The sequence below is a fragment of the Heterocephalus glaber genome, unplaced genomic scaffold, assembly GCF_053883595.1.
Source record: "Heterocephalus glaber isolate CG9 unplaced genomic scaffold, H.glaber_assembly_v1.0 deba00001442, whole genome shotgun sequence".
In the NCBI taxonomy this organism is placed as follows: domain Eukaryota; kingdom Metazoa; phylum Chordata; class Mammalia; order Rodentia; family Bathyergidae; genus Heterocephalus; species Heterocephalus glaber.
This window is the reverse complement of record NW_028258296.1, coordinates 20525029-20544898: the sequence shown is the minus strand read 5'-3', so window position 1 is coordinate 20544898 and position 19870 is coordinate 20525029. Positions and strand designations below refer to the sequence as shown.

At 38.7% G+C, this 19870-nt stretch overlaps 1 protein-coding gene across 3 annotated transcripts in view; it reads left to right on the top strand.

The window, feature by feature from the left end:
- The first annotated feature begins 1619 nt into the window (after positions 1–1619).
- Syde2 (synapse defective Rho GTPase homolog 2) overlaps positions 1620–19870 on the top strand; it is a 49090-nt gene continuing 30839 nt past the window's right edge. For all 3 annotated transcript variants that reach the window (XM_004841353.3, XM_021255438.2, XM_087213013.1), the window contains exons 1-2: positions 1620–3040; positions 16867–17562. In XM_004841353.3, coding sequence (XP_004841410.3) covers positions 1780–3040; positions 16867–17562 — 1957 coding nt within the window. In that variant the 5' untranslated portion in view covers positions 1620–1779. The remainder of the gene's footprint in view (positions 3041–16866; positions 17563–19870) is intronic.

Genomic DNA, 19870 nt, shown 5'->3' with positions numbered 1-19870 from the left:
ACTGTAAACATTAATGTATGCATATTATAATGGAACATATAATAGTATTTTCACATATAAGATTATTTAACAAACTTATTACTCACTGAAAGAACTTTAAAACAACACTAATATAGTACGGTCTAGTGGAGAGTTAGGCAGTAGACTGGAAATTAAAGCCATTTGTTTTCTCTAAATTAGAACTGATATTTAAATACATATCCCATCATATACAGTATTTAAGCTGCTGTACTTATATCCTGTGGAGAATACAACAGTCAAATAGAATTAGTCTGCCTCACGGTGTTTTAAAGTTTTCTTATAAGGGACATAGATAGAGGATGCATACAAGTTTATAAAATAACCAAAAAAATCTTAACTATACTGACTGGGTAGTACTGAGGTTTGTTTTGTGGTGCTAGGTAGGAGTACTGTTGGAGTTTGGAAGAATTTGAGATCATGCTCATCTGGGAGCTTAGAGATGACTTCACAGTGAAGAAGGCAGGTGAACATAAAGAACCAGTAAGATTTCTGCAAATACAGATGCATGTAAAATCATTTCAGGAGGCAGAGAGCCTAGATACTAATAAGGGTAGTATAGATCAAAGCAAATTTAGAGCCTGAGTATTTAATGCAAACAACACAACACAGGGAAATATAGTCGTAAATAAGTTAGGGCTAACCTTTTTTTACTCACGCAAGCATTTATTCAGCAAACAAATGAGTACATGAGTACCTACTAAGTGCAGACGTTAGTATATGAGTAGCTAAAAGGCCCTTTTCAATATATAGTCTAAACACTGAGGCTCTGAATCACGGATGGTGATAACATTGATTTTAGCAATTACTAATAAGTCAATTAATACGCAGCAACATGAGATATTTTAGTTGAATACAACTGCATGTGATTTAGTATTCTGGGGACAAGAGTTGGTATTTCCAAATTACATTGCTTCTCATTTTCAGTTGTTTTTCAATCCACTATTTGAATTAAAATTAAGAGTTAACTTTCTTATGTTTAAAAGCTGCAAACTTGTATTTTAAATTTGGACACTAGGATATTTGTGGCTCTATGTCACAAGTTTTGGTTGTAAAAATGTTGTAGCATGCATTAGTTTTTAAAAAGCAGGGGAACAAACTTAACAGGAACGGACGGTGATTTTTTTTCTGACAAAAAGATTTTCTTATTGAAAAGGAATAGCTGTAAACTTCTTTTAACTAGCCAGCTCCCCGTGAAGTTAAAACGATCCGAACATTTGTAGAACACACAGCGCCGAGATACACCTGTACTCACACTTTGTCAAAACAATCTTTGTTTTCTCTCAAGCTGGGACCTGCTATAAGCAACCTACGCCTCGAGCCACGGGGGCACCGGGAAAGGGTCGGCGAAGGCCCGGGGAGGGGGCCACGAGGGCACTTTCCCTTTCTCCCGGTTCCTAAAACCTCGCGTCTGCCAAGTCAGACTCACCTTCCCACTCGATCCCCCGCCCCCCCTGTATCCACCTCTCGCGCCGGGTGAGCGGATCCCGCTTTCCCGGGCCTCCCGGAGCTCTGCCCTCTCCGCCCCCACCTGGGCCGCGCGCCCCGTCGCGGCCGGGGTCTCCGGGGCATGCGCGCTGCGGCGCCGCCGCCCTCCCCCACGCTTCCCGCGGCAGAGTTATGCCAAGTATGTGAGGAGCCGGCGAGGGCCAGCCCCGGTCATGGGGGGCCGCCGCCGCCTCCGCGAGCGCCGCGTACTCCACAGCGGCGCTCCGACCTCTCCCCGTGGCGGGGCCGAGCCCGGCTGCTGAGGTGGAGGGGATGGCTGACCCTCTGAGGAGGACCCTTTCGAGACTGCGGGAGAGGCGGGGTCCCCGTGGCGCCGCCACAGCGCCGGCGGCGGCTTCTTCGGCTGTTCAGGGAGACACCTGGGGCGCCCCGGGCTCCCCACGACAGGAGCAGGCTGGCGGCGCCGGTCCGAGCTCGGAGCAACCCCCGCCGTCGCCTGGGGCGCGGGCCCTGGAGCAGCCGAAGGCGCCTGGGCCGCGTCTGCACGACAGGCAGGAGGCCGCCCCCCCGAGCCACGCTCGTGCTTCTCTGCACGCCGCGCCGGGCTCCGAGGGCAGCGCGGAGGACGAGGACGGCGCGGACCACAGCGCCGTAGACTACTACGAGAACCTGCCCGGCGGCGCCGCGCCTGAGGGGGCGGAGGCAGAGCGGCGGCTCCCACCTCCCGGAGCGGGCTCCTCCCTGGGGGCGGAGGGCGGCCGCCTGGAGACGGGCAGGCTGCAGACCCAGTTGCGAGAGGCCTATTATCTGCTGATCCAGGCCATGCACGACCTGCCCCCGGACTCCGGCTCGCGGCGGGGCGGCGGGGGCTCGGCGGATCGGGGCGGCACCTCGGAAGCCCGGGTTGCGGGCCTGCCGCCTTTTCCCCGCGGCGCCGCGAACAGCCCCGTCTGCCGCCGGGACCTGGAGCTGGGAGGCGGAGACCGATCCGGGCAACAGGTGTCCCCGCCCTGGTCTCCTCCGCGGGAGTCGGGGTACGGCCGGTTGCGCTGTCCTCGGATGCCGCTGTCCCGCAGCAGAAGCCTCGAGAGTCTCCAGGTGGGTGCCAAGCTGCCTCCCTTGCAGCGGTGGCCGAGCGACAGCTGGATCAGGTGGGGCGCTCGCGAGGACCGGGAAGAGCCCCCGCCACGTGGAGGCGGGATGGACGGCTGGAGCTGGGGCGGCAGCGCCCGGGCGACGGAGCCCGCCGGCCTCCTGCGTCCCTGCACCCACGGCCCCGGGTGCTCCTCGAGAAGCCCGTTCAGGGATCCTGCGCAGTCCTCTGTGATATTCAGCGGCAAAGACAGCTGCCAGGAGGAGCCCCCCTTCCTCAGACCGCCTGCAGTGACAGTCAAGAAGCTGCAGAAGTGGATGTACAAAGGTCGCCTGCTGTCCCTGGGAATGAAGGGTCGCACCCGAGGGCCAGCCTCAAAAGTCCCGGGAGCTCGGGCAGCCTCTGCAAATCCGAGCACCCTGAAAGTGCATGGAAACCCTGACCTCTCGGTGCCTCCAGACGAAAGAATCACGCTGACAGGTATGCCAGCACGCGAGCCCGAGTGCTTCCCCACTGCGCTTCTGTCTTAAGAGACTAGAATAAGATACGTTTTTGCAGATAGAGGTGACTGAGCCAAAGTAGTTGTCATGTTAAGTGGATGCTGCGCATTCGCTCTTTTTCTTCCTTCCTTCCTCTCCCTCCTTATTACCTTCCTTTTCCTTCCTTCCCTGCCTTCTTTCCTCTGTCTTCATTCCTCTTTTTCTTTTGTTCTTTCTCTCCCATCCTTCCTCTGTCTTTTCTCTTTTTAACTGTGGCACGGAGAATTGGTGTTTTGCATTTTCTTCTCTGAGAACCAGTGTGCCTGCCCCCTTAGTGCCACAAGGAGTAAAGGTTAAGTTCACTACAGACTCTTAGTAGGTTCGGAGATGGCAGGGGCAGATTTGATTTTTCTCGGTAGCTCTAGGCAAATCCGGAGACCTTTGTGTAGTTTGTGAATTTGAATTTGATCCAAGGTAGATTTTACGGGCTTCGTAAACTGTCATTTTACTCGTACACCCTCCTTTCTCCCTCTCTCTCCCAGGGACTCGCACACGCAGCCACACATACATGCAACCAGAATCAAAACAATCAAAGGTGACGTAAGATTTCTTTATAGTCAGATAGCATTTCACATCTCCGTCCTTTAACAAACCCCAGCAAAATGAGTAATCTTTTTAGTGGAAAATCAAGGATACTGGTGTATATTAGTCAAAAAAAAAATTCCTTATACATTTTTTAAGGAAGTACAGACTCTTAAAGTCATTGAACTGACTTAAACCCTATTTATATGAAAAGTAAGTTAGTTTTTTGAAAAGTATATTTGTCCTTAAAACATGATTGTGTTCCCTATTTTGCATATTCATGATTTTTAATTATCATTAAAGGTTTAGGTTATCAGTTCTAGAAATCTAATTATGTTGTGAATATAAAAAATTCCTTCCTGAAAGAAACAGCCCAAACAACGTGGCCTTTTGAACTGCAGATATAAGAACTTTAAGTGAGCATAAGACCTACGTGTTGATAATAGCTTTAAAATTATTAATACTGAAATTTAAAAACTGTTCATGCATGAGATTTGACAGTTTCTCTGGTGAGAATTACAAATCTCACAGTCTGGGTAAATACACATTAACTTTAACCAGTAAGTACACAACAGTGGGAGAAACAAAGTTCACAAAAGTTATAATCAAACAATGAGGATAAATCAAATGATTTAAAGTGTATGCTAAGTTGAAAAGTTTCTTGAATCTATAAATCTCTAATACGTACTTGTCAAGTTTTAAACATTGTTTCACTTGAATAAAAAAAAGCATGTCTTTGTAAAGAGACGTGTACTTTATATACTAAGTTCCATTAAAAATATGCATTTCCAGGAGTAAAGTATTTATAATCATTTGTATTTTATTGCCACAGTGTCTTTACCTCTCTGGATCTAGATTCGTTTGATTCTTTGTTTGATAGTTGTATTTTAGCTGTAGCAAAAATCTGTATAAAACTTTAGTAAAATATTTTAACTTTTATTGCAATGGTAAAACATTTACCATCTGATGGCTTTTAATACCCCAGTAATAGTGTATACTTTTTCAGATGCTACTTCCTTTTAAATCACAAATTTATCTTTTAGGAAACATGAAAATAATTTGTTTGATGTTTACATATCTAATACAGATTTGGAGAAGTTTATTTAAAAACAATTTTCATGAAAGTTAGTGGGTTTTAGTAAGATCATTCTGGATACTTCATGTGGTTTTTCTATAATATTTTATAATCACCCCGAAAGAGAGATGACAACCGTCATTTAACTGTAGCAGCAAAAGGAACTGTAGCAGCAAAAGGAACGTAATAGTTAAGTTTGCCCAAGGTCTGTCACCTGGTTTATGAATTCAAACTATTATGTTGATTCAAACTCAAGTCTTATGACTCCAAAACTCTTATTTACATAAAGTCAAAGTGACTCTAAAGTTCTGTTGAGGTTTCATCCAATTAATTCTATTAAGTTGCTTATACTGAGGGGATGGATTTTCAACAAGTGTTAGAGGGGTAAGTAACTTCTTCAAGTTGTAAAGAAGGTGGGGGAATCTTGGAATAGGTTCTTAAGATTTAAGAAAATTGCTGTATGTGTTTTAGATCTTTACCTTTACTGTTTATTTATTTCAGGTTGATGTTACTTGGATTCTACTTGAATCACGGTTTTGGGCTGGAGGTGTGGATCTGTGGTAGAGCTGTTGCTTAGCATGCTCAAGGAACTAACTTCAATCCCTAGAAATGCCAAAAAAAAAAAAAAAAGTAAAAATAATGTTTTCAAAAAAATTGGGCAGTCCAGATGAAGCAGTACATTCTTGGCTGTATAAAAGAAAAAGATGTTAAATATCCGGAAAAATTTATATCACAGTTTTGTATATAATATTCATGAAGATATTTTCTTTCAAAATAAAATTGTATTTAGAATTGATAATACAGAATAACTATATAATGGGATAGAGATATCTAATCTACAGTATTTGGAATTTTGAATTTTTTGCAATCATTTGACAAGTGGAATCTATTTTGATTTCTGGTTCCTACTAAGAACTATTAAAGCTTTGGATGGTGTTACAATACCAGTAACTTGATGCACTTAAGTATGTAATGTTCACAGATTGGGCAATTTGTTCCTAATCGAGGTAGTTATTTAAGAAATCTAAAGTCATTACACATAGTAAATATTTTCAAGTTTCTGCAAGCCTTAAGATTATGAAGGAATCTTATTTGGCAACTGCACTTCATTACGTCTTCATAAATAAGTTTAAATTAGAATATAGTTCACAGACATATACAGAAGCACCAGATTAAGCTATTTTAGCATCATATTTCTTTTGTTTTGTTTTGTTTTTTGGTACCGGGGATTGAACTCGGGACCTTGCGCTTCCAAGGCAGGTGGCGTCACCACTGAGCTAAATCCCCAGCCCAGCATCACATTTCTTTAAAAAATAATTAGTTTACTTTGGATCCATTTTACCTGCCACATGATCTATGAAAGAAAAAGTTTAGACTTGTAAGGTACTAATATTTTTTCTAAAAGTTTTAGACAATTTTTTTGTTTTGTTTTGTATTTGGTACCAAGGATCGAACTCAGGTCCTTGTGCTTTAGAGGCAGACGGCAGAACCACTGAGCTAAATCCCTGGCCCCAAGACAATTCTTTTAATGTAGTACTAGTTAGCTGGTATGATCTGTATCAATTTGAGTGAAGTTGGTGTTCTGATGCAGAGTGCCATTTGCTGCTTTTCTCAAGTATTTGTAGCTCTGATCTCTTACCTTTATGAGAAACATCATCTTTTCTGGATTGGGCCACTTCAAGATCAGTAACAATGTGCATATAATTATTGACAGTCTTCTCACTTTAAATCCTTCTCTGAGAGAATGTGCTGTGGTCCGGGCAGCAAGTGCAATTTTGGGTTGTTTTTTTTCCTCTTCTTTTTTTATTGTTTTGGAAGAGTGCCATGGAACATTGGAGTTGCTGGTGACTGGAAAACTTTGAGAATTTTAAATTTAGCAGAAAGTAGTATTGTGTTGATTTGAAGCCCTGTGTTTTTTTGATCAATGATTTCCAAGAGATGTCTGTTTATTTTTAAGAACTACAAAGGCTTTTTTTTTCTAGGCGCTTGCTGCTCAAATTGCTGTTCACCATTTTAAAGTAGTGCTTTTCAAAATTAAAATGCGTATGGATTGCCTTTAAAATCTTGTTAAAATGCAGATTCATTAAGTGTGGGCTGGGACCTGAGATTCTGCATTTTAAGAATGTTTAGCAGCTCATATTTTTGAGTAGTAAGCTTTTACGGTTGTCATGTTCCCCCACATTTTGAAAATGCATTCTACCTTATTCCATTACTTATTCTAATACTAGCCTTTATTAGAGCAAAGCACTTGTGTTCTTTCTGTTCTACTCTTATATGTGTGAATTAATATTTACTGCTTGCTTATAATACATGAGTTTAAGCAGTTTCCTTAATATTGGTCTCATCTTGTGCTGATAAATATTAGTGAGGCTTTGGAATCTGCAAGAAAAGTGGATATAGTGTAGTGGTTAACAGAATAGAGATTCTGAGTTTCTTGTTAGACTGTACCACTTACAAGTCTTGTGACCTTAAGTTACAGAACTTCGTGTGGCCTCAGTCCTCAGGTTGTTGTGAGGATGAAAAAAGATGATTCATTTGGTACTGTACCTGGTGCTTAGCTATTATAGGAAGGCAAGCCGGCTTTGTGAGAATACTGCTTACCCCAGATCATTAATTAGGATTCTAGATGGAGGGTGAGAAGATTGGAAGTTGAAGAGCGCTACCTTGAGCATTGGGGATGGAGCTAGAGTACCCCCCCCCCGCCCCCATTAGGGGTACTTATTTATTCTGCTCATCTTTTCTTTTGCATATCTTTCTCTTGCTCCACCTTGTTCCTTTTGTGCAACTAAAAACAGTTCCAGAGTTTTCTTCTCTACTTTCCTTCTCAGAAGCAAGCACAGAGCTTGCTTAACAGTTTTTATTGGTAGGGAAGAGAAAGAGAAAAACTGTGTTTTTCATTTTACCCCTCCTTCCTTATAGATTTATATGGGAAAAAATATGTGTGTGCATATATACATATACATATATACATTTTAACAGAGATTTAAATATCTGATGCTCATGAGAATATTTTTATTTAGGATTTTTTTTTTTGGTACTGGGGGTTGAACCAAGGACACTCTAACACTGAACCATATTCCCAAGCCTTTTAAAATATTTTCTTTGAGACAGAATTGCCCTGAGTTGTCCAGGCTGGCATCAGACTTGGTATCCTTCTGCTTCTGTCTGCTAATTGCTGGATTACAAATGTATGCCACTGTCAGATGCTGCAGTAGAAACCTTAAAATAATGGAAAGATGTCTATAGATGCTGCATATTTTCAATGAGGGTTGAAATACATAATTTTTTAATTGCTGATGCTTTTGAGGGCACTAGTTAAATGTTTAGTAGTGCTGAGTGTGGTGGCACACACTTGGAATCCCAGCACTCTGGGGTCTGAGGACCAGGGGTATTGCTCAGTGAGAAGGCCCTGAGTTGGTTCAATCCCCATTACCTTAAAAAAAAGAAAGAAACTTATATAGTAGTACATCTAGACTTATGAAATAATGGCTGAGAAAACATAATTGGCTTTAATAGTTCATCACTGTATAGAATATTCTGAGTGAAGAATTTTGCAGAAATTCTCTTCTACATTCTCATACGTTTTAAAAATAAAATAGCTTTAATTAGAGCTAAAAAAATATATACAGTATTTGTAAGAGAAAAAGGACATTTTTGCCTTGCAACATTGCAAACTTATATTTATGTTTTTATGCTTTCATACATATATATTTATTTTACTGTCTTGCACAATGGGTTGCTTAATTCAGCTTCAATAACTTAATAAGTTTGACTTTTACCAGAAATCATAATGTAGCTATTTATCTGTAAATTTAAACTTCAGCATCATGTATTTTGAAATATGGTGATAGTAATCAGACTACATAGTTTCAAGCTTTTGTAGTTTTATTAAAAATAGCTATGGTATATCTCACAGTGTAATTATTCCTTTTAGTATTACACTTTCATTAAATCCTTTTTTTTTTTTTGGTACCAGGGATCGAACTCAGGACTTTGCACAAACCACTGAGCTAAATCCTTAGCCCAAATACTTACTGTTATGAGAATGTCAACTTGCTTAAATATGGGATGCTAACAGATTTATTTTTCTTATTGCAGTTCCTTGGAATGTAGTACAAGTAGACGAGTGTTTGAGGAATCATTTATAGTGTACATTATCAAAAAATTCTGGTAGTTCTCAAAATACTGTGTCTAGCTATACACAATTTTGGGTGTTGTAAGAGATTTCTGAGAATAAGATAAAAATAAGATGTGGCCCATAGTTATTGTGAGCTATAATTTTATTCCTTTTGCTTTGAATTTATAATTGTGTCAAAACTATAAAATCTTGTGTTGGTATGAAATGCTATTAAATAATAAGAGATTTAGATATCTAGATTTCAGTGCTCTTGGCAAAAGCACGTGATTTGCTGAGAACCCAGAAGCCTCAGTGATTCCTGAGCATGTGGATGATTTTCAGTTGTAAATCACCCCCGCCCTGTGTACCGGGGATTGAACTCAGGGCATTGCACTTGCAAGGCAGGCACGGTGCCACTGACCTAAATCCCCAGCCCCATGAATTTTTAAATGTAAAGGAGATAGAATCAAAGAGAAAGACTCTTAAATCTTCAGGTTTTCATTAATTAAACTAAATAAATTCAAGGTATTACTGACTATCTGTTATATGTTTGTTAAGTTCTGAAGGGAGGAGATGGACATCTTTTAGTAGTAGCCTAGGAGTCAGAAGAATTTAAGTGCTTCCTCTTCTATTTATCAATTAGCTGGTCTTGAGTAAGTTACTTGATTTTTCTGAGTATTATTTTATAGTTTTTAGTGTATTTAAACATAGTAAAACAGGTTGATATTATTCCTTGTCAGATGAGGGTCACCTGCTTTCCTATTGTTTTTTTAAAAAATTAATTTTATTGGTACATTTTAGGTATGCAATATGATGACATTCATCATAGGAAATTTGCACCTTTACATAATCTCTCTTGGTTATTTTTTTCCCCATTACCCTGCCCTCCCTTCAACCCCTCCAAAGAAAGACTTTGTTTCCATTTTTTCATTTTCTCATATTAATTCCATTCCCTTCTTTCCTTTCCCCTACCCCTCCCACTTCCCCTTCCCCTTTTTCCCTTTTCTTCCTATATCACAATATCTATTATACCTTTTAGTCCTTATTTACACTTTCGGTTTCTCACACTAGAGAAACTATTCCATATTTACACGTGTGTCCTATTATTTAATTTAAGAGTATCGCCTTAATGTGCTATAATGTAGCTAAATGTGAAACATTATTAGAGAATTTCTCATTTTTTATGGCTGAGGTAGTACTCCATTTTATAGAAAAACTGACATTTTCTTTATCCAGCCTCCATTTGATGGGCAATTGGGCTGCTTCCAAGTTTTAGCTATTACAAACTATGCTGCTATGAACATGGGTGCACAAACATCATTGTGGTATGATTCTTTTTTTTTTTTGGTACCCGGGATCGAACTTGGGACCTTGCTCTTGTGCAGCAGGCGCCGGAACCACTGAGCTAAATCCCTGGCCCGATATGATTCTTTTAATTCTTTGGGGAAGATACCCAGCAGGGGAATAGCTGGATCAAATGGGACTTCCAGTCCTAGTTCTTTGAGGTATCTCCATACTGATTTCCACAGTGCTTGCACCAGTCTACACTCCAACCAGCAGTGGAGCAGGGTTCCTCTTTCTCCACAGCCCTGCCAGCATTTGTTATTGGTTGATTTCATGATAGCAGCTATTCTTTCTGGAGTGAGGTGGCATCTCAGCGTTGTTTTCATTTGCATCTCTCAAATGACCAGTGATGTTGAACATTTTTTCATATGTTTATTTGCTATTTCTACTTCTTTGTTTGAGAAGTGTCTGTTCATTTCAGGTGCCCCTTTTTGGATTGGGTCTTTAAATTTGGGAAGTCTAATGTTTTTAAGTTCTTTATAGATTCTAGATAGTGGACCTTTTTCTGAGGAACAGCAGGTGAAAATTTTTTCCCACATGGTGGGTTGTCTCTTCACACTGCTGGTGGTTTCTCTTGCTGTGCAGAAGCTGTTTAATAAGAAGAGATCCAACTTGTTGATTGTTTGTGCTAGTTCATGGTCAACTGAGGTTTTGATCATAAAATCTTTTCCTACCCCAATGTCTTCAAGAGTTCTACCTAACCTCTGTTCCAGCCAGTTCAGGGTTTCTATTTTAATATTTAGATCTTTAATCCATTTCAATTTTAGTTTGGTGCCTGGTGAGAGATATAGGTCTAGTTTTAATCTTTGGCAAGTTGAAACCCAGTTTTTCCAGCACCATTTATTAAAGAGGCTATCTTTCCTCTAGTGAGGGAGGGTGTTTGTCTCCTTTGTTGAAGATGAGGTGGCTGAGTGTGTCTGGAGTTGTTTCTGCATCTTCTAATCTGTTCCACTGGTCCTCAGGTCTTTTTCTTTGCCAGTACCATGCTGTTTTTATCACAGTAGCTTTTTAGTATAGTTTCAAGTTGAGGGCTGTGATACCCCCTGCCATGTCTCTGTTGCCTAGAATTGCTTTTGCTATTCTAGGTCTCTTCTTGTTCCAAATGAATTTTTGGATTGTTTTCTCAAGGTCCATGAAGTATGCTTCTGGGATTTCAATTGGGATTGCATTGAATCTATATAGCAGTTTTGGAAGCATGGCCATTTTCACTATGTTGATCCTTCCTACCCAGGAGCAAGGGATGTCTTTCTATTTTCTGATATCCTCTTCAATCTCACTTTTCAGACTGCCATAGTTTTCAGAGAAGAAGTCTTTGATTGCTTTTTTTGTTTGATTGCTTTTGATTCCTAGGTATTTCAGTATTTTGGATGCTATTGTGAAAGGAATTGTTTGCCCTATTTCTGTCTCAGTGAGTCTGTTGTTCATGTAGAGGAAAGCTGTTGATTTTTGTGTGTTGACCTTGTATCCAGCTACTTTACTGAATTTGATTATTAAGTCTAGAAGACTTTTGGTGGAGTTCTTGGGGTCTTCTATATAGAGTATCATGTCATCTGTAAATAATGACAATTTGACTTCTTCATTTCTTGTCTTTATACCTTTTCTTTCTCTTGTCTAATTGCCATGGCTAATGCTTCCAAAACTATATTGAACAGGAGTGTTGATAGTGGACATCATTGTCTTGCTCCTGATTTTAGTGTGAGGGATTTCAGTTTTTGACCATTTAGTGTAATATATTGGCTGTTGGTTTTTCATAGATGGCTTTATTCAGATTGAGGTAGAGACCATCTATTCCAATTTTTTGTAGGGTTTTTATCATAAATGCGTGTTGTATTTTGTCAGATGCTTTTTCTGCATCTATTGAGATGATCATATGATTTTTGTCCTTGGCTGTATTGATAATAGTATATTACATTTATTGGTATGTGTATGTTGAACAATCCTTGCATCCCTGGGATGAATCCCACTTGGTCAGGGTGTATGATCTTCTTGATAATCTTCTGCATACTATTTGCCAGTATCTTATTAAGGATTTTTGTCTCTGTGTTCATTAGTGAGATTGCCTTATAGTTCTCTTTTCCATTTGGGGCTTTCTCTGCTTTGGAAATCAAGGTGATGTTTGCTTCCAGGAATGAATTCAGGAGTATTGCTTCCCTTTTAATTTCATTGAAGAGTTTTAAACAGTAGTGGCATTAGTTCCTCTCTGAATGTCTTGTAGAATTTAGCAGTGAAGCCATCAGGACCTGGGCTTTTCTTAGTTGGTAAGTTTTTAATTATTTTCAATTTCATTGATAGATACTGGGTCGTTTAGAATTTTTAGGTCTTCATTCAACTTTGGTAATTCATTTTTAGGTCTTCGTTCAACTTTGGTAATTCATACGTATCTAGGAATCTGTCCATTTCTTCTGTGTTTTCCATCTTATTGGCATATAGGTTCTCAAAGTAGGTATTGATGATCCTCTGGATTTCTGCTGGGTGTGTTGTAATTTCATCCCTTTCATTCCTAATTGCATGGATTTGGGCCTTTTCTTTTCTTTTTTTGATAAGGTTGGCTAAGGGTTTGTTGATTTTGTTTAATTTTTCGAAGAACCAACCCTTGGCCTCATTGATTTTTTTTTTGTATCGTTCTCTTAGTCTCCATTGAATTGATTTCTGCTCTCATCTTTATAATTTCCTCCCTTGTATGAGCTTTGGGGTTGTCCTGCTCTTGTTTTTCTAGAAGCCTGAGGTTTAGCATCAGGTTGTGTAATTGAGCTCGCTCTGTTTTCCTCATTTGAGGGTTCACTGCTGTGAATTTCCCTCGAAAGACTGCTTTCACCGTGTCCCATAGCTTACGATATGTTGGATTGTCGTTGTCATTTAATTGAAGGAACTGTCTGATTTCTTCTTTAATTTCCTCTGTGACCCATTGGTTATTCAGAAGTGTGTTGTTCAATTTCCATGTGCTTCTGAAATTTTTGCAGTTTCTTTTTCTATTGATCTCCAATTTCATCGCACTGTGGACTTATAATATACAGGGGATGAGTTCATTTCCTTTGCACTTACTTAAACATGTTCTATGAGCGAGTATGTGGTCTAGTTTGGAGAACAACCTGTGTGCAGCTGAAAAGAATGTGTATTTTGATTTTGTGGGGTGGAATACTCTGTAAACATCTCTTAAGTTCATTTGTTCAAGAGTTTGATTAAGTTCTAGTATTTTGTTGCTTACTTTTTGTCTAGATGATCTATCTATTAGTTATAGTGGGGTATTGAGGTCCCCCACTACTATTGTATTACTGTTTATGTGATTTTTCATGTCCATAGTATTTATTTTATGTAGTTGGGTGCACCAGTGTTTGGTGCATACATGTTTATGATTGTGATCTCTTCCTCTTGGACTGTTCCCTTTATAAGGATGTAGTGTCCTTCTTTGTCTCTCTTAATCAGTGCTGGTTTGAAATCCACTTGATCTGCAAAGAGGATAGCTACTCCTGGTTTTTTTCGGGCTCCTTTCCCATGAAGTATTGTTTTCCACCCTTTAACTTTCAGTCTGTTAGTTTCTTTTTGAATTAAGTGTGTGTCTTGTGTACAGCATATTGTTGGATCTTGCTTTTTGACCCATTCTGCCAGTCTATTTCTTTTGATTGGTGAATTGAGTCCATTAACACTGATGATTGTAATTGATACGTATTGACCTCATTGTCATGACTTTGTCTTTTCTTTTTCTTTTTTTTATGACTTTTTCTTTTTGTTGAATTTTCCCCTTTGCATTTCATTTCTTGTTGTGCCTGATGGATTCATTCTGCTGGGCTTCCTGGGGTTGTGATCCTCATTGTATTATCCTAGGATATTGTCTAAAATTTTCTGGAGTGCTGGTTTGGTATTCATGAAGTTCCTCAGGTGTTCTTTGTCATGAAAGTATCTTATTTCTCTGTCAATTTTGAAAGATAGTTTTGCAGGGTACATCGATCTGGGTTGGAGAGTTTTTTCTTTTAGGCCTTACAGTACATCACTCTAAACTCTTCTTGCCTTGATGGTTTGCATTGAGAAGTCTGCTGTGATTCTGATGGGCTTTCCTTTGTCTGTGATTTGTTTCTTTTCTTTTTTTTTTTTTTTTTTTTGGTACTGGGGATCGAACTTGGGACCTTGCGCTTGCGAGGCAGGCAGCAGAAACACTGAGCTAAATTCCCAGATGTTTCTTTTCTTTAATTGCTTGTAGAATTTTGTTCTTCTGTTGGGTTTCTGGAATCTTTACTAATATATGCTTATGTGTAGGTTTTTTTTTTTTTTTGTTAAGGCTAGTTGGAGTCCTATATGCCTTACTTATCTGTATGTCACATTCTTTTCCCCTGCTTGGGAAGTTTTCTGCCATCACTTCTGTGAACAGTTTTTTTCTTTTTCTTTCTTTTTTTTTTTTTTAGTACTGGGGATTGAACTAGGGACTGTGAGCTTGCGAGGCAGGCGCCGGAACCACTGAGCTGAATTCCCGGTCTACTGTGAACAGTTTTTTTATGTTGTCTGCACTCTCCCCTATTTCTTCATTGACTCCGATCAGTCTTATGTTATTCTTTGCATCGTCTAGCAGCTGCTGGATTGATTTCTCGTGGTCCCTTACAATTTTAAAGAAATTTTTCTTTTCCTTGTCACTACTTGCAATCTTATCTTCTATATCTGAAATTCTGTCCTCATGTTGGCTCATTCTGCTGTGTAAACTTTCAATGGAGTTTTTAATCTGCTAGAAATCTGTTAGCATGTTTTATGGATTCCTTTTGTTTCCTATGTTGGGATTCCATCATGTTCCTCAGCTCCTCTATTTTTTTTATCTGTATCCTCTCTAGATTTATTAATCATGTCTTGCACTATGGGTGCAATCTCTGTTGTTATCTGAGAAATTTCTGATTTCATTTTTTCCAGATCCTATTTTGTTGCCAGTTCAGGGAGTCCAGGTGGTTGAGTATCAGATTGTTCCATCTCGTTTCTCTTTGGGGTTGCTGTAGGTGATCTGGAAGTCTGGTTTTGAGACTTGTTTACGTGTCTTCTCATTTCAGCGGGCAGCGGGGGTGAGGGGGAATGCATGCTGCTGTTGCCCCCGTGGCTCACCTCCTAGGTGCTGGGAATGGTGGTATGGCAGTCTGGAAGGTTCACTTCCTCTGTGCTGGGGCAGCTCTGCTCCTCAGTGCTGGGGGCAGTGGTGTGCTTTCCTAGTGTTCATGGGTGGTATGGTGTGGGAAGAGGATTAAGAGTGTGGGTTTTTGTATCAGACAGGCTTCATTTTGGGTACTGTACTAGGGCCTTGATTATATTCCTCATATTCTCTGAAGCTCATGCTGTAGTAATCATACTCATTTCATAGGATTGTTGCAGAGGTTAAACGAGGCTAGGAGCTTCCTTTACTGCTTTGTCTCTCCTGCCTGGCATATACTGTAATTGTGACTCATTTGCTGAGTGAATGAATGGCTGGCATAGTAGAAATTCATGGGTACTTCCTTCCCTACTGATTGTTAGTCTGACTTTTGGATCTGGAACTAATTAAACTGGAACCTCAATTTGTGGTTGTTTTGCTTAGTTAAAAGGAGGTAACTGATAATTTTTTGGGTATTACTAAGGTCCTTATAGCTTAGTTTGTTTATCTCTCTATTAAAATATATTTTATTTGCTGTAGCACAAACATTAGTTAACCATATATACATACTCAAAATAATGTAAGACTGTACCTCCCTAATTTACATACCTGACACAGTCTTAGATTTCAGAAAACTGGTTTGTATTTTAATTACCTAATACTGTGAATTATTATGATGGACAGATATTTACCTTATTCACTGTCACTGAATCCTGTTTTATGCAACTCCTTGAAAGCAAAAATTTCCTCTTCAGATGGCAGAAATGTTACATTATAGTAACATATATATAAATGTAAGTATCTGATGTCTTCCACTGAATTGCAAATTTCTTATTTTTTGGTACCAGGGATTGAACTCGGGACCTTGCGCTTGTGAGGCAGGCAGCAGAACCACTGAGCTAAATCCCCAGCAAATTATGAATTTAATAGCAGAGACTATTTTGTTGAGTGTTTACGCTGTTGCTAAAGTTTGTCCTCGGCCAATAATAATATAGCTGTGTTGTGTTTACTATGAGAGAGAGTGTTTAGTTCTAATTTGTGCCTCCTTAAGAGATTTTTATTTTTATTTTTGCCCAAGATATTTATGACTCAAACTCTGCATAACATACTACTTTGCTATATATTTAGGAAAACAATGTTATGTTGAAATTTAATAACAAGTATACTTTTTTGTTGGGTTATTGAAAGTTTAACTTTGTGTGTAAAGATACAATTATTATGTTTTTTAATGACTTCTGGTGTTTTTAATAGGTCAGAATTATTCAAATATTAATTAAAGGTATACTGTGTACAGTGCATTCTATATAAATGTTTTATAAAGTATATTTTGCTTAGGGCAAGGCTTTGTTAACACTAGGTTTTGTAAAGACATGTCAAACTGTATATATCCTTTTTCTCAGAATTTTATGACACTTATACTAGTAGACTAATTTCTAAATAATAGAAATCATGTTTAGATGGACAGTCTAGGCTTTTTCAGGTTAGATTTTGTTGGTTAATGTGATTAATATTATTTTTCTTCATCCTTTAAAAATTTTTTAGTATTTAAAAAGTAACATGACTCTCTTGGTGTATCAGGTGTTATAGTCTATCTTTTCTTCTTTGAAACAGAATTATTTGAAGATGTCTATGGGTCTTCAATGAAGAAAAGAGAACTTGAAGATCTGAAGGATAATGTAGAATTCAGAGGTCATAAGCCACTTAACAACATCACTGTTTCAAAAAAACGCAACTGGCTCTATCAGAGTAGTCTGAGAGCTCTTAATCTGGAAGAAGAAAATAAAAAATACCAAAATAGAAGCAATTTATCCATCTCATCTGTGACTCCATCTTACCATCAGCTATCACAGCCTTTTCTTAAATCATCTGAAGAATATTGTACATATATGGTATGTAATGCTACAAGCTCTTCATTATCAAGAAACTGTTCTTTAGATTTTAATGAGGACAATGATGCAGATGATGAAGGAGAAATATGGTACAATCCTATTCCCGAGGATGATGACCTTGGCATGTCAAGTGCCTTGAGTTTTGGAGTGGCAAACACTGCTGTTTTAAAGCTTCCTGTCTCCAGTTTGCACATACCCTCTGGTAGTGACCTAATGAAAGCAGCGCAGTATACTGAAGATTTATTGTGCTCTTCTGAACACATGGGTGATATTCAGAGTATGGAGTTAAATGAAATGAATCCTATAAATCCCATCCATTCCACAGAATTTATACCACAGCACAAGCAAAGGCTAGGACACAAGACACAAGAAGGTATAATGGTGGAGGACAGTCCTGTGTTGAAACCTCCTTTTGCAGGTAAAGATCATAGATTTACCTTGTCTTCATTTTCAATTCTTTGATAATTGCTAAAGCTATCTATAAATGTCTGTTATATTTATATACTTTTCCTTATAATGTGAACATATTTTTACACATAAAACTTAAGCTTATACATTTTTTTATATACATGGCAGTTTATTTTTATCATAGTCTTGGTTTTGTAATTGATATATTTTAATGAGATAATAATTGCTTTTTTCTTAGTTGAGTTTAATTGTAGAGAATAGAAAAAAATGTGTATTCTTTATGTAAATCATATTTTGCTTCATTTATTCATTCACTCATACTTGGCCTGGTTGAAAAGTTGTGTTTCGGTATACGAGTAGTTATTAGTTTGTATTTTTGTGTCTGAGTTACTCCCATGAGCAAAGGAAAGGAAGAATAGAAAAAGAAGTAGAAGTAAAGACCTTGCTAATAGTAGGTGCTATAGTAGTTATGGAACCCAAATATCAAAAAATTGAAGTCATATATATATATGATTGAACCATATGCAGTGTGGTGATACTCAACATCTTATTATCTGTTTTTAAAAAAGCATTTCATGTTGTTCAACATAATGGTTTTTGTTCTTCTTTGATTGTCTTCAGTTTTCTGGTATGCCCTTATTGGTTCCAGTTACTCTCCCCAGGTAGCAGAGAATAAGGCATATTTGGTTGCAAATGTCAAATGTAGAGTAGAACTTAGTTGTGTTTTATAATGCCACTTTAATTTGTGACACCTTAAGTGAAGCAGAATATTTGGAGATGTGGGATATAGGAGATGCTGGCATTGTTATTTCTCAGTTTTTGGGTTTTGTTACTTTCTACTTGAAATGGGTGAAGCATGATTCTTCCCATCAGCATTTCTGCCTGAGGACTTTCTCTGAAGTCAGGGAATCTCTCTGCTGGGCAGCCTATTAGTGACAGGAGCTGGTGTACAACTACCCCTGCTTCTTCATCTTTTGGGCAGACTTTTCTGAATAAATATTCTACACTGTTCCCCAGATTTTTCTTATGACATTAAGCTCCAGTCACCCATAGTGGTAGCAGTCTTGATAGTCACCTTGAATTTTCTCACTTCCTCGTTGGTGTTTCTATCCTCTGCAAATAAACTGTTTTCATTTGAATGTCTTTCTTTGGGAGATGGGGAGGTAGAATAAATGTTAGATTAAGAGAAAAAGTGAATGACAAAACTGTACACTGTATGGTGGCAATTTTGTTATTAGTACTTTTTTTCTTTTGGTACCGGGGATCGAACTAGGGACCTTGCGCTTTCGAGGCAGGCGGCGGCACCACTGAGCTAAATCCCCAGCCCATGGTGGCAATTTTGAAACACTGACTGCTAAACTGGAAGTGTTAATGGTATTTTTGTTTTCTGGGTGTTGGGATTGAAGGTAATTAAAAACTTTTTTTCTTTGTGCATTTCTAATTGTCGACTAATTTTCTAGGGTAAATATTGTGTTTCTTTTGTAATCTGGATGGGAAGAGAAATAAATACCATTTGCAATAGTAGTTTATAGTGTAGGTTATGATCAAAGAAGGTTACAGTGTCACAAGAATGAGTACAGAATGGAGCAGAGAAGCCAAGAGGGTATAGGGACAAGAACAAAGTTAGAAAGCCAGTACCTATACAGTGACACAGAGTTTACTGTCGTTAAACTTACTAGTTTGTGTTTGTGGCAAATTGTGAACCTAGAAGGACTAACAAAAATTTATTTTTTTATTAGTACATGTTTGCAGTATACGATGCTTACAGTTATTTTGGGGAGTTGGTACACGTACCTAATACATATTAACACATCTTTTTTCTCTCTCTGCTTTTCATCCCTTAACCCTTTCCCTCCCTCCCTGCTCCTTGGAACTGTTGGTCTCCTTTCCATTTGCAAAGGCCCTATTTTTACAATTTCCCCCTCTCCTTCCCTTCCCTGTCCATTTCTTGTGCCTTCATCCATTTGAAAAAATTCTCCCCAATTCTTCCTCTTTATTTAAGTTCTTCCTCTTTATCTAACTTCTGTTTTTCTCTTTATATTTTTTTTGAGTTACTCATATAAGAGAAACCAAGAGATACTTAAATTTGTATATTTGACTTATTTCACTCAACATTATAATCTTAAGTTATATCCATTTACCTGAGTTTATTGTGGCAAGCAGTACTCTATTGTGTATCAATACCACATTTACTTTATCCATTCATCTGTAGATGGACATATAGGCCATTTCCAAGATTTAGCTATTATAAATTATACTATAAACATGGTTATGCATGTATCCCTGTAACATGATTTCTTTAACTCTTTTGGGAAGAT